Source organism: Pan troglodytes, chromosome 7 (assembly GCF_028858775.2).
Source record: "Pan troglodytes isolate AG18354 chromosome 7, NHGRI_mPanTro3-v2.0_pri, whole genome shotgun sequence".
Lineage (NCBI taxonomy): Eukaryota > Metazoa > Chordata > Mammalia > Primates > Hominidae > Pan > Pan troglodytes.
Genome location: NC_072405.2, coordinates 25,358,270 through 25,373,554, shown reverse-complemented (window position 1 = coordinate 25,373,554; position 15,285 = coordinate 25,358,270). Strand labels below are relative to the sequence as shown.

The 15,285-nt window shown below is 34.7% G+C and overlaps 1 protein-coding gene across 13 annotated transcripts in view; it reads right to left on the bottom strand.

The window, feature by feature from the left end:
* Positions 1-15,285, bottom strand: part of MICU3 (mitochondrial calcium uptake family member 3) — a 94,518-nt gene that overhangs the window by 36,483 nt on the left and 42,750 nt on the right. For 11 of the 13 annotated variants that reach the window (XM_009454850.5, XM_009454855.5, XM_009454851.5 and 8 more), the window contains 3 exons: positions 7,630-7,708; positions 3,752-3,799; positions 197-279 (listed from right to left, as the gene is read on the bottom strand). In XM_009454850.5, coding sequence (XP_009453125.1) covers positions 197-279; positions 3,752-3,799; positions 7,630-7,708 — 210 coding nt within the window. The remainder of the gene's footprint in view (positions 1-196; positions 280-3,751; positions 3,800-7,629; positions 7,709-15,285) is intronic. The other 2 variants (XM_009454852.5, XM_054657207.2) reach the window with 1 other exon arrangement.

Below are 15,285 nucleotides of genomic sequence, written 5' to 3'. Positions count from 1 at the left end.
ATACACTGAATGTAATTTATATTTGTAAAATGTAAATATTGTTCAAAGTACCTGAGTATATACTTTATTAAGTAAAGGCAAAAGCGTAAGTTTTTCACTCTTTTCTCTACAGTAGTATTCCCAATAAGGCAAAAACATAAAAATATAAGTAAGCAATATTTAATTATTGATAAAATGCAGCATCTAATATACATACCACCAAAAACTCTTTTTTATCTACCATCTCATTGCCATCAGTGTCAAACATGTTGAAAGCTATTCTGAACCCTGCATGTGGCTCTGCCAGAAAAAACAGAGAAGGTATTCACAAAATGGAAAAATGTATTTTAAAGCACAAAATCCATATTAGTTGTAAAGTTACTCATATTCTGTATTGGTTAAAGATAGTAAAAAGCGTATAAAAGTATACATATTTCTGCTTTATAATTAGTACACTTAATAAAAATTGATAATATACTTTAAAAGTACTTCTGTGATACTCGTTGCATAGCACTGAGAGAAAAATTTGAATACTTTCCTAAAGCACTTTTTTTTAATCCAAAGTCTGTTAGTTTGTTTAAAAGGAAAATATCAACTCGTCACATTTTAAATATATTCAGTATGTTCAGCTACTTAGATCGGCAGAAAAAAAACACGACACAATGAACTAGTTCCGATTCTTGGGAAAATTATAACTAAAATGACCTAAGAAAATAAATGTTAAGCATAAGACATTATAGTTTAAACTTCTAGAGGCTTCAAAAACAGAAATATAAAACAAAAGAAGACTGAATATGTAATTATCAATTCCCCCAAAATACAAGGAACAATTGCTTTTCTGAAAAAGACTTTCACATACTATGAAGTGCTTCAATTTCATGAACCTTATAATAATGAGGTTCAATCTCTTTCTCCTTTTCACTTCTAGAGCATAAAGGAGAAAACTTGGACAGAAGAAAACTTGAAAGTGTCCTTCAAAGAGCAGCTCAGTGGACGTGCCCTTCTCAAAACACTGCATCTTTTATTTTGAGATGACCAGGGTGAGGGGCACAAAGTTGAAAAAGGGACCCCCCACAGATACATTTGCTACCACCTGTTGTGAAATCTTGAACCCGCAAAAGAGGCACAGATAGTGTCCTACTTTCTTAACTAATAACAGCTGTTTCTGAAAATAACAGAAACAGAAGCTCACTTGTTGCATGTATTTCAGAAATCTAATACAAATTTACACCATCTCTAATAACCAAGTTTTACACTTTAAAAAGATCTTGAAAATACATACAGAAAAGAAGTCCTCCTTACAAGCATTGTTTGGAGGGAAAAATACAGTACAAAGTAAAGAGGGAGACACTTATAGACAGGTAACCAAGATTATGTAGCCCACTTCTTGCCAGCCCTCTTTTCACAGTTTTCTTAGTTCTAATGTAAACAATATCCCATAATTATTCAATTCAAACTCCTTAGAAGCTTCTGTTGGTGAGTCCTGAACTCCAAAGGAAGCTTCACAGCACCCAAAGATCCTAACCTTTCTGTGCCAAAACGCACTATGTATGTTTTTTCTGACCCTCCTAAACTATACCCTGTCCCATCTCAACAAGTGGCTTTCCTAGCCAATACTTCTTATCCTTGCCTATCACTCTGCTGGTTTAGGTACTTAGTTTAACTTCTAATATTGGATCCATCATTGTTTTGGCAAACAAGGTAACTTTTCAACACATCTTTGAGACACTCCTTTGCACTCACTCTCATTCTCAGGGTAGCATCATTGACTGGACTTGCTTCATTACTATGGCTTTGCAGAGTGGATCAACCTCAGGTAGCCCTATTACAAAAGGTAAAATACTAGTTCTTCAGCACTAACATTTTAATTTCGTTTAAAGTCTGAAACTGCCATTGCAAAATTATAATGGAGACAGTGAAAGAGATCTGACTAACCAACTCCATCTTGCTTTAATCTCCAAGCTGTGTTTGTTCATTCAGTTGCTTCTTGTTTAGTTAGGCCAAACTAACTTTGGGAGGAACTTAGTTTATGGTTTAAAAGAAAGATGATAAGAGCTCTTTCCCGTAACAAACCTCCTTCTTGCCTGGGGACTAGATTGCCTTTGTAGGACTAACAAATTAGCCACAAGATTAGAAATTATGGTTTAGGAGTCATGCAGCTGGAGCTACAAGATTCTGACCCTCCCTAAATTGCTCCTGGGGATAACATCTCTATTGTAAAACCTAAGACCTATGCTTGAGATGTTTTGCAGACCCCACACTTGATGGATCAGCTGTCACTACACAGAGCGATAAACTGGCTCATCTGGTCTTGTGGTCCTCACCCAGGAACTGACTCAGCTCAAGAGAAAAGCTTCAACTCCCTATGATTTCATCTTTGACCTGACCAACCAGCGCTCCTGACTCACCCACCCCCTACCCACCAAATTATCCTTAAGAACTCTGATCCCTGAATGCTCGGGAAACTCATTTGAGTAAAAATAAAACTCCAGTCTCCTGTACAGCCAGCTCTGTGTAAATTACTCTTTCTCTGTTGTAATTCCCGTCTTGATAAATTGGCTCAGTCTAGGCAGTGAGCAAGGTGACAAGTCCAAGAGAAAAAAATATTTTTTGAAATACACATGTGAGTGCACGTACATATTCCTTGTTCTCAAAACTTACTGTAACAGAACTCAATGTTAACGTCATTCCTCGCTAAGTTACAAAGTTAAGAATAACACAGTGGTGTGAATTTTTTAATCAAAGAAGTACAAGGTATTTTTAGATTGTTTCTAATGACAGAGTTTTACTGATGTTCTTGTTCCCATGCATCTCCACACATCTCCACAACTGGAAATTCTACTAGCAGTATTCTTTCATGTATTCCTTTCTTCATTCATTCACTAACTACTTTTTGGAAGGGTACCATGTGTGAGACACTGTTCCTGATACAGAGATGAACAAAAAAGAAAAAATCTTTGCCATAATGGACCTTGCATTCAAGTGTGGGGAGAAAAGAACATGTAAAGCAATAATACTTTCAAATAGTCTGATATGAAGAATATGCAACGCAGTAAAGAGATATAAAGAGAGAGGTAGCTATGTTAGAGAGGCTGGCCAAGTAAGGATTTGCTAAATCTTCACATTTGAAAGGAAACCTAAATGATGTTTATTATCACGGGGATCTTGAGGATAAGTACTGATGGCACAGGAAGCAGAAGGTACAAATCCCTGAGGCGGCAATTCAAGGAACAGAAAGGCCAGGTGGCTGGAACACAGTAAACTATAACAGATTGTCTCCATTAAATGTAAAGAAATTTAACTGAAAACATAGTAAACACTTCATATATTTCCGAAGAAATGCTGCACCTGAGAGGGAGAAAATAGAAGTTTTAGATGTGAATGATGGGTATTCTGAGACTCAGTAGTTAAGAGACACTCTCTCTCACATCAGTCTGGCAGAAAATATGATTCAAGTGAGTACAGTAGGGAATTTATAAATTATTACATGTCATGACCTTTGGAGTCTGAGGTAGATTAAAACCACAAGAATTGACACATAATATTAAATTTATAATTTATGAGCATTTATTACTATACCATAAGCTGTAGCATTTATGTTTTTGACTCTTTACAGTGCTATGCTTAGCATTTTTCTGCGGCATTAAACATGAATTTTGCAGAACAGCATGGATATTGATTTTCAAGAGTAAGAGAACCTAAGATCTGCTTTCCAAGATTCTGTTTAAAAAATAAAGCTGCATCCAGAAATAAAAGTAATAAGTATACTTACTTGTTAAAATACATAAAAGAAAAAGATATTCTGTGTAAGAAATCACACCTACAAGAAAAATAGTATCAGTTATATGTATAAAATATTGTTCTAGAAGCAATAAATGCTATAAATAATGAGCTTATAGTTTAAAATAGATGCTAGGTATTATTTTAAATGACAATCATTATTATAAAATCATAACAAAAGAAGCAACAAATTTGATTTTACTTTAATTGTTCCACATGCCTTTGTAGATATCCATATAAAATCATTATGCTCTCAAATATATTGGCAAAAAAAGCAAAATTATAACGCATACTTATAGCAGTAACTTTTAAACTTGTTGCTAGTTTCTAATGTACGACTCTTAACATAAAATAAAAAAGTTGTCAAGTCCAACAGAGCTTAAAGGAGAAAACAAGTAAAAATAAAAAGGTTGGAAATAGTTAATTAACACTGTAAAGTGCTTAATTACTTTTTAGTAACACTTGGATAAAACACTTAGACCCTGTTACTTAGAAATGTGATGTTTGTTTCGCATTTTAAGAATAAAGATCTATAGTTACCACTTTTCTGCTTTCAAATTATCTTCGATGCTTCTATTAAATGTACCCTGAAGAGTTTTTATTGTAATTAAACGGCTTATACTTTCTGTACATCGCATCCTGAGTTCTCAGTAACTCCATACTTGCAAATTTTAAAAGGAGTGCTTTTGAAGTAAATAAAAAAGTGCATTCTGTTACTTGAATTCTTGCTTTTGGAATACAAAACCCAAAACTAGATTTAGTGCTTCAACTGACCTTCCAAGTAGATACTGAGAAGATTGACATCAGCAATCTGTATCTATAATACTTATTTAGATATCAGATAGTTCTGACGCTTGGTAAAAGGGTGTAAAAATCCTTAAAATAACCAGATTGTGAACTTTAAAACTCCATTTTATCTGATGTTCTTTGAGGCTGTCTTCTTTGTTACAGAACAAAGAGAAGAGGAGTCACTGTCAGGCAGTTTGTCAGAGACATGAAGGGCACTACCCAGGAGGCCCTGAAAGCATTCATTCCCTTCTTTTGTTTATACTAGAATATTGTGACCTATAGACAGATAGTTCTGGTTGATTGCCATGAATGTTATGGGAGAAAGATTCTGGAATGGTCAATGTATATAAAGATACAATACTTAAGAGTCTGTAGGGATCCTTCAAAAAATGAAAGAAGAGCATAAAAGAAGGGGCGAAAAAAGGAAATGGGATGGGAAATGGGCATGCTGTCTCCATAATCCCATCTCACTGACTGTTGTTCTAGTTGACCTGGTAGAATACACAAGAGATGTTGGTTGATATAAAGAACTTTAATAACTGTTATGCATCTTTTATTTGATAGTTAACTCAAGATTTCCCTCAAGGAAAGGACTACTTAATAGTGAGTGTCCAGACCATGACTATCATGGTAGGCATTTGTCTGTAGGATCACATGGTGATTGAGGTGGCTTAAACCACAGGGAAGAAAAATGAAGTGAAACCCATGATATATTATAATTTAATAAAAATGGTCAAGGAAAAGAGAAACTACTACTGAAGATGAACAGTATATTTTTAATGCTTTCCAATTATACAAACAGAATACTATAAAACTAACTCTTCAATTTATTTATGGCGTGCAGGATCAAAAAATAAAAAAAAAAGCCAGGCATATAGTAATGGTGTGATCTTTAGCAACAGAGGATAAGAAAGATGCCAACTAGGTTTCTTTCGAAAATTCAATCAAAACAAATTTTAAGGGAAGTTCCTTAAAAGCATTACATGGCTTAATTCCTATACACAATACATTGCAGTTGGCTGTTATAATTAAGTCTCTACAATACATGTTTTCATGAATGCATATCAATTTTTTTATTATTTAAATGCATAACATTTTCTCTCGAGGTAATATTTTAAGTAGATAAACTTACAATTTTAAAATTAGTCTTTAGCCAGGCATGGTGGCTCACACCTATAATCTCAGCACTTTTGGGAGGCCGAGGCAAGAGGACCGTTTGAGTCCAGAAGTTCAAAACCAGCCTGGGCAACAAAGTGAGACTTTGTCTCTACAAAAACTCAAAAAATGAGGGGGAAGAATCACTTAAGCCCAGGAGGTCAAGGCTGCAATGAGCCATGATGGCACCACTGCACTCCCGCCTGGGTGACAAAATGAGACCCTGACTCAATAAATAAATAAAATAAAACAAAAATAAAAATAAAATTAGTCTTCAATAGCTCTAAAGATTTAGTCTTAAAATTTCTCTGCCACTTAATCACTATTTAAAAAAAGCAAGGCTCTTCTAACTTCTCTATTTTACCTAACCTAATGATTCTAAAACTTTCTGGGATCATGCATCACCCTGATGATCTAATTAATATGATACAGATACGCATTGTACTACAGGGTGTAGCTATTTAAATTTAAAATACTTAAAATCAAATACAACTAAAAATAAGTTCCTCAGTTACGCTAGACACATTTCAAGTGCTCAACAGCCATATGCGGCTAGTAGCTACCATAAGAGACAGCACAGAAACAGAGTATTTCCGTCATAGTGGCGCAGCATAGATTCTATCCCCTGGGGAAAAAAATGCAAACATGTGTATAACATGAGAAAGATTAGGATATGCCTAAACCTAGGACTTCCAGATTAAACCCTCCCCTTAACTTAAAAAAGGTTCTTTCTTCTATGCATTATTTTTCTCAGATTATATTTGATCCAATTTGTATTTTCCCATGAGGTCTATTAAGAAAAATGTTTGAAATTCACCATACTTACTTGATCCTTATGAGTTTTGAATTTTCCTCATTCTATTATCTCACCCTAAGATCTGAATGGCAATCTTTAAGACAACATCTAGGAAAAAAATTTCTAAGATTTTTTTAAGACACTTTGGCCTAGGTTTCTTGAAGATTTAAAAATCTTACTTATGAAACACCTACAATAAAAGATATGGTGTCTCTTCCTTTCAGATTCTATGTAAACCACGTGGAAGCAATATGAACTTTCTAATTCTACTTAAATAAAATATATGAATTATAACTACTCCTTCAAAGTATTTGTCTTCAGGCTGAAGTACATTATTTTCAAACCAATATTGGTTCAAATCGATGAAAAGGGAAAATATAACTGCTTATGTAATTTCTTTAACATTTTTATTTTGCATATTCCTGTATTTGAGGATACAAAAAATATATTTCCAAGAAATATTACTTTTTAAGATTAAAAAGATTAAATTTTTTCTACAAATGTGTAAAAAGGTACCCTGTAAAAGAAAATTACAATAAAAGCCATATAATTTGATTGCCAGGAAATGTTTAAATTAATGAATTAAGCTAATATTGATATTGATAATAGAGTAAGTTGAAACAGGTATATTTGCAGTAAGTGTTGGCCTTTAAAGGAAACATGTCCAAATTAGGCTGTCAAAGGACACATCCACTAAATTTTTCCTGTTAATTAGTTTAGGAGCATCTATAATTCCCTCAGAGCAAAATGGAAGGAAGAAAAACAGACCTTTGAAGATCTAGTATTTTTGTGAAATGTTTTCTTTGGGTAAATATAAAATATACTTTTTGATATGGTTGAAGAACAATTTTTTAAACTATGTAAGTCCATTCTGATATATAAAAAATTTGGAAGATACAAATAATATATAAACAATAACATGAAAACCACCCTTAATGAAGGGTGGAATTACCCAAAAGCAACATTAATACCCAGAAATGTTAATATTTTGCTGTTTTCTTCTTCAGTTTTTTCTCTATGCATACACATAGATGTAATTTAAAAATTATTTTAGGTATGGGAAAATATGCATATATAAATAGTATACATAATATAGTTTAAAAAAAGAACAAGTACTAAGGTTAACTCACCTCTTTCTTTAAGATTTCGAAATAGCTTCGATGAGCCTTTCCAAACTGGTGGTGTTTCTGCGAGCATTTGATTTAATTCCTATGACAGAAGTTATTATACTACTGATGAATTGGTAAACCACTTACTAATAAAATAGATCAAAAACATGTTTAAATGTCCATGCAAAATTCTCCACTTAAAAGACCTGAAACATGGCATTATTTATCCTATGTTATGCCTGTGGTTCATTCAAGCGCACAACCCAGTATTTGCCCACGGTTCAAACATAAAATAAATGATGAAGAGGCTACATTAAATTTAATTAGAGCTAACTAAAATTTCAGATAAGTTGAATAACGGGAGGTTATACATAAGACAACCAAATCAAGATAAAACAGTGAGTTTAAGTTCTGGAGCCGGTTATAAAGGAATCGTTTTAGGAAAACCATGGAAAAACATGGATTTCCATATCAAGGTCGGAGATGGTCACATCACCCGGCTTCACGTAACGTCTCTTCTTTGTAACACGTTTGGATTTAGAGAGCTTTGTGTAGAGGAAGTAAATGAACAAAGAATTATGTTAGAAAGGAATGAAGAGTATTTTAACGGTTAGTGACTTAGAGAATGATAACATTGGATGAAGCAGAAAGACAAGGGTACTGAGTCATTGTGGTCACTGTTTCAATTTGTTTCTAATTTTAACTTAAATATTAAAGAACACAGACTTCAACTGCTGCTTAGCTTCTTCTTTTTTAAAAAAGTCAAACTATCACTGCTGCTCGGAAACTATTGGAGAATTTAGACATTTGAATCATTACTCATATGCTAAATCAATTTTGAATTTATTGTGTATAGTCTGTTAAAAACAACTAAGTGAAAACTATAATTTGATTAATTGTGAAGAAAAATGATTAAAAGATGGTGAGATAACTTGAAATAATTTGAAACAACAAAGTTAGTCTGCTTAGAAACACATTAGACAAACACAGAACCCACTTCTATTTTCAGATCTGACACCCACTCCTCAGAGCATGTGGCTCCCCAATAGTTTGAGCATCACCTGAGAGCTTGTGCGAAACGCAGAATCTCAGTGCCCATCCCAGACCTACTGAACCACAACCTGCATTTTTAACAACATCTTCTAATTTTTACACACATTGAAGTTTGGAAGGCATTTCAGACAAACCATTTCTGACGCAGTTGTACCTAAAAATGCTTTCTGACATTTACAAATCATTTTTGTTTAACTGCAAAGCTGAGCTAGCAGGAGGAAAAATTCTTGGTATGTCAAAGGCAGGAACAGCATTTTTAGGGGATTTATGGACACCTTGAAGCCCATATGTGGATTCTTGTGTTTGTTTTTTTCACGTTTCTGTATATGCACTGCAGGTAAAAGATGCCAGCAGATAATCAGTGCATCTGATTATAGAATAGCAATGGCACAGAATAATTCAGGTGCGAATTGTAATGAGAAACTGGGATATTTATTGTTTAGACAACAGTAAACTCAAATATTTTTGTTAGATTGAGAGATTAAATAAAACATTCTGGGCTAGACTCAGTGGCTCAGGCCTATAATCTCAGCACTTTGGGAGGCTGAGGTGGGTAGATCCCCTGAATCCAAGAGTTTTAGACCAGCCTGGGCAACATGGCAAAACCCCATTTCACAAACAAACAAACAGACAAACAATTAACTGGGCACGGTGGCGTTCATCTATAGTCCCAGCTTACTCAGGAGGCTGAGGTGTAAAAATCACTTGAGCCCAGGAAGTCGAAGCTATAGTGAGCCATGATCACACCACTGCACTCCAGCCTAGGCAAACAGAGTGAGACCTGTCTCAAAAAAATATAAAAAAACTTAAAAAACAACATTCTGAATAAATTTTACATAGCTTAATTTATACCATCTCTATTGTAACTGTATAAATATTAACTAATCTTTCTCCATTTTAACTGTTTCCATGTCTTCCAACCTCATCTGTTCTAACTTAAACTCAGCTACAGTGTAAGACTGAAAAATCAAAGCTACCTTTTATTGGGTGCCCTCTATGGGTTTGACAATAGGCTCATATAATAACTTCATTCTAAAAACAATCCTCATTATGCATATTTTACCGAGACTTAAAGTGGATAAGTAACACCCAAGGTCACAGAACTAATAAATGACAGAGCCCAGATCCTTACTGACACCAAGTAGCTTATTTTAGTAATAATCTAGTTTCTCCTGGTCTAAATCATCCAATCAACACATTCATCTTGACTTCTCTGTTAACTTTAAGGACCTCTAAAATTTATTAAAATTTTTATATTTCCACCCATGTCAGGAATCTCTCTCCCTACTCCAAACTCCCAGCTTGGTTTCGTATGTAGCAGTGCCATATTATAAAGAATTTGGCCTTTGTCCCTGGGTCCTGGGAGCAGACTCTAAATCCTTGGTTCATACCCGAGTTTATGCTAAGGAGATGACTCAGGAGGGGAACTGCTTACCAGAAAGAATAAGTGTGATTACAGAGTTGGGGCTTTAGTGAGCTTGACCTCTGGGGAGAAGAGAGAGGCTACAGATTAAGTTCAATCACACAGCCAATAATTCAATCATGCCTATGTAATGAAACCCTAATAAAAATTCTAAGCACTAAGCTCAGAGGAGCTTTCTGGTTGTTGAACACACTGCTGTGCTAGGACGGTGACACACCCCAACTCCATGTTCTCAAAGAAGGCATAGAAGCTCTGTGTTCAGGACCTTCCCAGACCTTGCCCTCTCTCTTCAGCTGGCTGGTCTTACTCTGTATTCTATCTAATAAAACCATAACCATAGGTACTGCATTTTCTGAGTTCTATGATTCATTCTAGCAAATCATTAAACCTGAGGGGAGCTGTGGCAACTTCCTAGACTTGTAGACAGTAAGGTCAGAGTGTGGGTGGCCTGGAGCCCCGAAACTTGCAACAAGCATCTGAAATGAGGGCAGTCTTGGTAGGCACCATGCTGAAACTCGGAGTGGTTAGCGTCAGAATTAAATTGTAGGTAGAAAATAAATATTTGCTGAATTAAAGTCAGTCTCCTAGAATTATAGTTGCCTTTTAAAGGAGTTACATAATTTTCTTAAATAAGTACTATTAAAAAAATTATACAGTTAATAGAGATATATTATAGAAAAATTAGTAAGTACAGAAAATAAAAACTAATTGTAATCCAGGGATGACAAACTTAAGTTTTAGACTAAAGTTAATTGTCTCTAGGGGTGGCAAGTTAAACACACACACACACACACACACACACACACACACACACACACACACACGTTTTAACATCATTTTAGTCTGATTCTCCAGCTAGGCATATTTCTATAGTATTTTTGTTGTTGTTGCAAATATTAAATCATTCTCTACATACTGTTTTATAATTTACCCTTTACATTTAATATATTATAGTGAGCATATTTTCCTGTCAAATATTCTTCATTTTCATTTTAATGGCTACACAGCAGTTGTCTATAGTAGCAGTTCTGAAAGGAAACTCTTCACATTCTTAAAAATATTATGGACCCAAAAGAGATATTGTCTATATGGGTTATATCTATCAATATTTAATTTATTTGAAAATAAAAACAAATTTTTAAAACACAATAAAACACAAACACACATTCCATTAGTTGGTAGAGCAATGGCATCATTACCAAACAGCCTCTAGAAAATTCCACTATACAGGCCGGGCACGGCAGCTCACACCTGTAATCCCAGCACTTTGGGAGGCCGAGGCGGGCGGATCACGAGGTCAGGAGATGGAGACCACGGTGAAACCCCCTCTCTACTAAAAATAAAAAAATAATAAAAAAAAGAAAAAGAAAAAGAAAACTCCACCATACACTCATGAGAGAATGACAGTGAATAAAACAAGTATCTTCTCAATATTATGATGAAAATAGTTTTGACTTCATGGACCTTTGAAAAGGTATTTGCACTTTAAATGACTGTCAGTTAATATTATTTTGCAACTTGCCCTTTTACTCAACCTTGTTTTCTAGTTCTACTCATGTTAATACACATAGCTATAATGTATTTATTCATTTTCACTCTGTAATTCTACATTTATCCTGGGTTTCTCTATTTCACAAATTTTTCATTCACCTGCCTGATGATTGACATATTGTTCCCAAATTTTTGCTATTACAATTGATGTTCAGGAAACACATATAGCAGCAGTCCCCAACCTTTTTGGCACCAGGGACTGGTTTCTTGGAAGACAATTTTTCCACAGACCAGGAGGGAGGAAGAGGAAATGTTCTGGGGATGATTCAAGTGCATAACATTTATTGTGCACTCTATTTCTATTATTATTACAATGTAACATATAATGAAATAATTATACATCTCATCATCATGTACAATCAGTGGGAGTCCTGAGCTTGTTTTCTTGCAACTAGATGGTCCTATCTGGGGGTGATGGGAGACAGTGACAGATCATCAGGCATTAGATTCTCATAAGAAGCACACAACTTAGATCCCTCACATGCCAGTTCACAATAGGGTTTGGGCTCCTATGAGAATCTAATGCTGCCACTGATCTAACAGGAGGCAGAGCTCAGGAAGTAATGTGAGCAATGAGTGATGGAGAGTGGCTGTAAATACAGACGAAGCTTCACGGGAAGGGGGCGATCTGATATATAGGATTTCTGTGGCAAATCTGAAAACATTTCTCAGTATGCATTTCTACAAGAGGGATTTCTCATATGCATTTTCAACATTATTAGGTATTGCCAAATTTCACTCAAAAGTAAATCTACCCCAGCCTGGGTGACAGAGCAAAACCCTGTCTCTACTAAAAATGCGAAAATTAGCTGGGCATGGTGGTGTGTGCCTGTGGTCCCAGCTACTCAGGAGGCTGAGGTGGGGGGATCACTTGAGCCCAGGAGGCAGAAGATGGAGTGAGCCAAGATCGTGCCACTGCACTCCAGCCTGGGTGACAGGGAGAGACTCTATCTCAAAAAAAATCAAAGAGTAAATACACCAGTTTATATTCTCACCTGGTTCCTTCTTGTTCTCCTTGCTAATTATCGGTATTATCAGATTTCTGGAAGCTAACAATCTGGTGGGTGTGAAATAGTAACATATCATTGGTTTAATTTGCACACCCTAAGTTACTAGTAAGGTTGACCTCCTTTACATATATTCAGTGGCCACTGTAGGTATGTTTGTCTATTTTTTTCTTATTAAGCCAATTATCTTTTTTACAAAGATAAAAAAAGGGGTTCTACATGACTGCAAGACACTTACCCTCTTCTGTTAATATGCTGCATGCATATCCTCCCATCCATCATACATCTTTTAACATTGTTTACACTGTGTTTTGATGCTAAGCTTTCAAATATTTAATTTAGTAAACATTGCCAATAATTTTGAGTTTTGCTTTGTGTCTTATCTAAAAAAAAAAAAACCTCTCATGCCTCTCATTTTTGCTTTTAATCTTAGAGAATTTTTGTCACAAATAAGAACTTAATCCATCTGAAATTAGTTTTTGTATATGGTAGTAAATCTGAGGCCTAATTTGCCCCCTCCATGGAAAAGTTATTATTCAAACATCTATGATTGAGAGGTCAATCTTTCTGCCACTGATTTACAGATCTACCTATATATACCTGGATCTGTTTCTGGATTCTATATTCTATTACCTTGATCTAGTTTTTAAAAATATCTTTGCAATGATGTAATACTACTTTATTTATTATAGCTCTATTTCTAATCTTGATATGTGATAAACCCCATCATTCTCATCTCAATGGATTTTTTTTTCCTCTTTCCTTTTCAGAATTGTTCTAAATATTTTGGGGCCCTTACTCATCCAGATTAATTTTAAAAGTTAATTTCGGATCAATTTGGTTGGGATTTTAATTGGAGTTACATTGAATTTATAGATAAGATTTGGAGGATCATTATCATAAGGAAATGGCGTATTACCAGTATGAACATGATACAGTTCTCCATTTACTTGTATTTTTAAAAACATAATTTAATAATGTTTTGTACATCTTCTGTTAGGCATTGCTTTTAAGTACCTAATAGTTCTCGTTTCTACTATGAAATGCATTTTATTCAATACTAGTTTCTAATTGCTCTCGCTGGTGTGGAGCATCTTCTTAACTTTGGTTTATTGCTGTTATATCCAGTAGCAATCTTGCTAGACTTTTATTAAATTTAAACAAATCTAAAATTTATGTATTTTTACATTTTTCTTCCAATCACATTCTATTCTATGCCTCTATTCTAATCCTTAGAGCCTCTTCTTTTTTTCATACTACATATTATGGTCTCAATTGTGCCCCTCTCCCCCATTCATATGTTGAAGTCCTAAGCCCCAGTACCTCACAATCTGACTGTTTTGCAGAGAGGACCTTTCTTTAAAGAGGTAATTAGGTTATTATATAAGGTCATCAGGATGAGCCCTAATCCAATATGACTGACGTCCTTATAAGAAGAGATTAGGACACAGACATGCCCAGAGGAAAGACCATGTGAAGACAGAGGAAGAAGATTGCCACCTAAAAGCTAAGGAGAGAGGCCTCAGAAGAAACTAACCTGTTGACACCTGGATCTCAGACTTCAAGCCCCCAGAACCGTGAGAAAATAAATGTCTGGTGTTAAACCCACTCAATCTGTGATATTTTGTCATAGCAGCCCTAGTATACTATACTAGCCCAGACTTCCAGTAAAATGCTATGGAACAGTTGTGACAGCAGGCATATTTGCACTGTACAGTAGTTCCCCCTTATTTGAGGCTTAGCTTTCTACAGTTTCTGTGACCCTCAGTCAACTGCAGTCCAAAAACATTCAATAGAAAGTTCCAAAAATAAACAATTCCTAAGTTTTAAGTTGCGCACTGTTCTGTGTAGCATGATGAAATCTCACACTGTCCAGCTCTGTCCTATCCAGGATGTGAATCATCCCTTTACCCAGTATATCCACGCTGTATATGCTACCCACCTGTTAGGCACTTAGTAGTTCTCTCGTCTACCAAATTGAAATAACATAGTATATATAGGGTTCAGTACTTTCCAAATTTTCAGCATTCATTACCAGGGGTCTTACAGCATATTACCCACTGATAAACGGGGACTAATATACCTAACTTTAAAGACAATGTCTCTCAAGTTTCACAAATGACCATGACATTTGCTGCAGGCTTTTGGAGGATTCCCTTTAACTAGTTAAGGACGTTCCCTAGATTTCTAATATTCTTTTTTTTTAAAAAAAAATCATATCTATAAAAATATAAAAGGAATATATATGCAATTTATAGTTAAGAAATAGTTAACTTAAAAAATAGAAAATTAGCAGTACTTTAAAGCCTCTTTGAGCCCATCACTGATGATATTCCCTGCTATCATCCTGAAGATGAATACTTTCTTGAATTTAATGTTAATTATTCCTTTGTTTTCCCACGTATGAATGTATCCTAAATAATATGATTTTACTTTCTCAGTTTTGGACTTTATACAAATAGAATTATACTTTGTATTTTTGAACTGCTTATTTTCTTTACCATCATGTTTCTGAGACTTATTTAGTTAAAGCACTGTTATAATTCATTTGTTTTCACTATTGTGTAGTATACTATATGAATATATCAACGTTTATTTATGGTATAGTATTGATACATTAAAGTTTTGGGGCCATGATATATA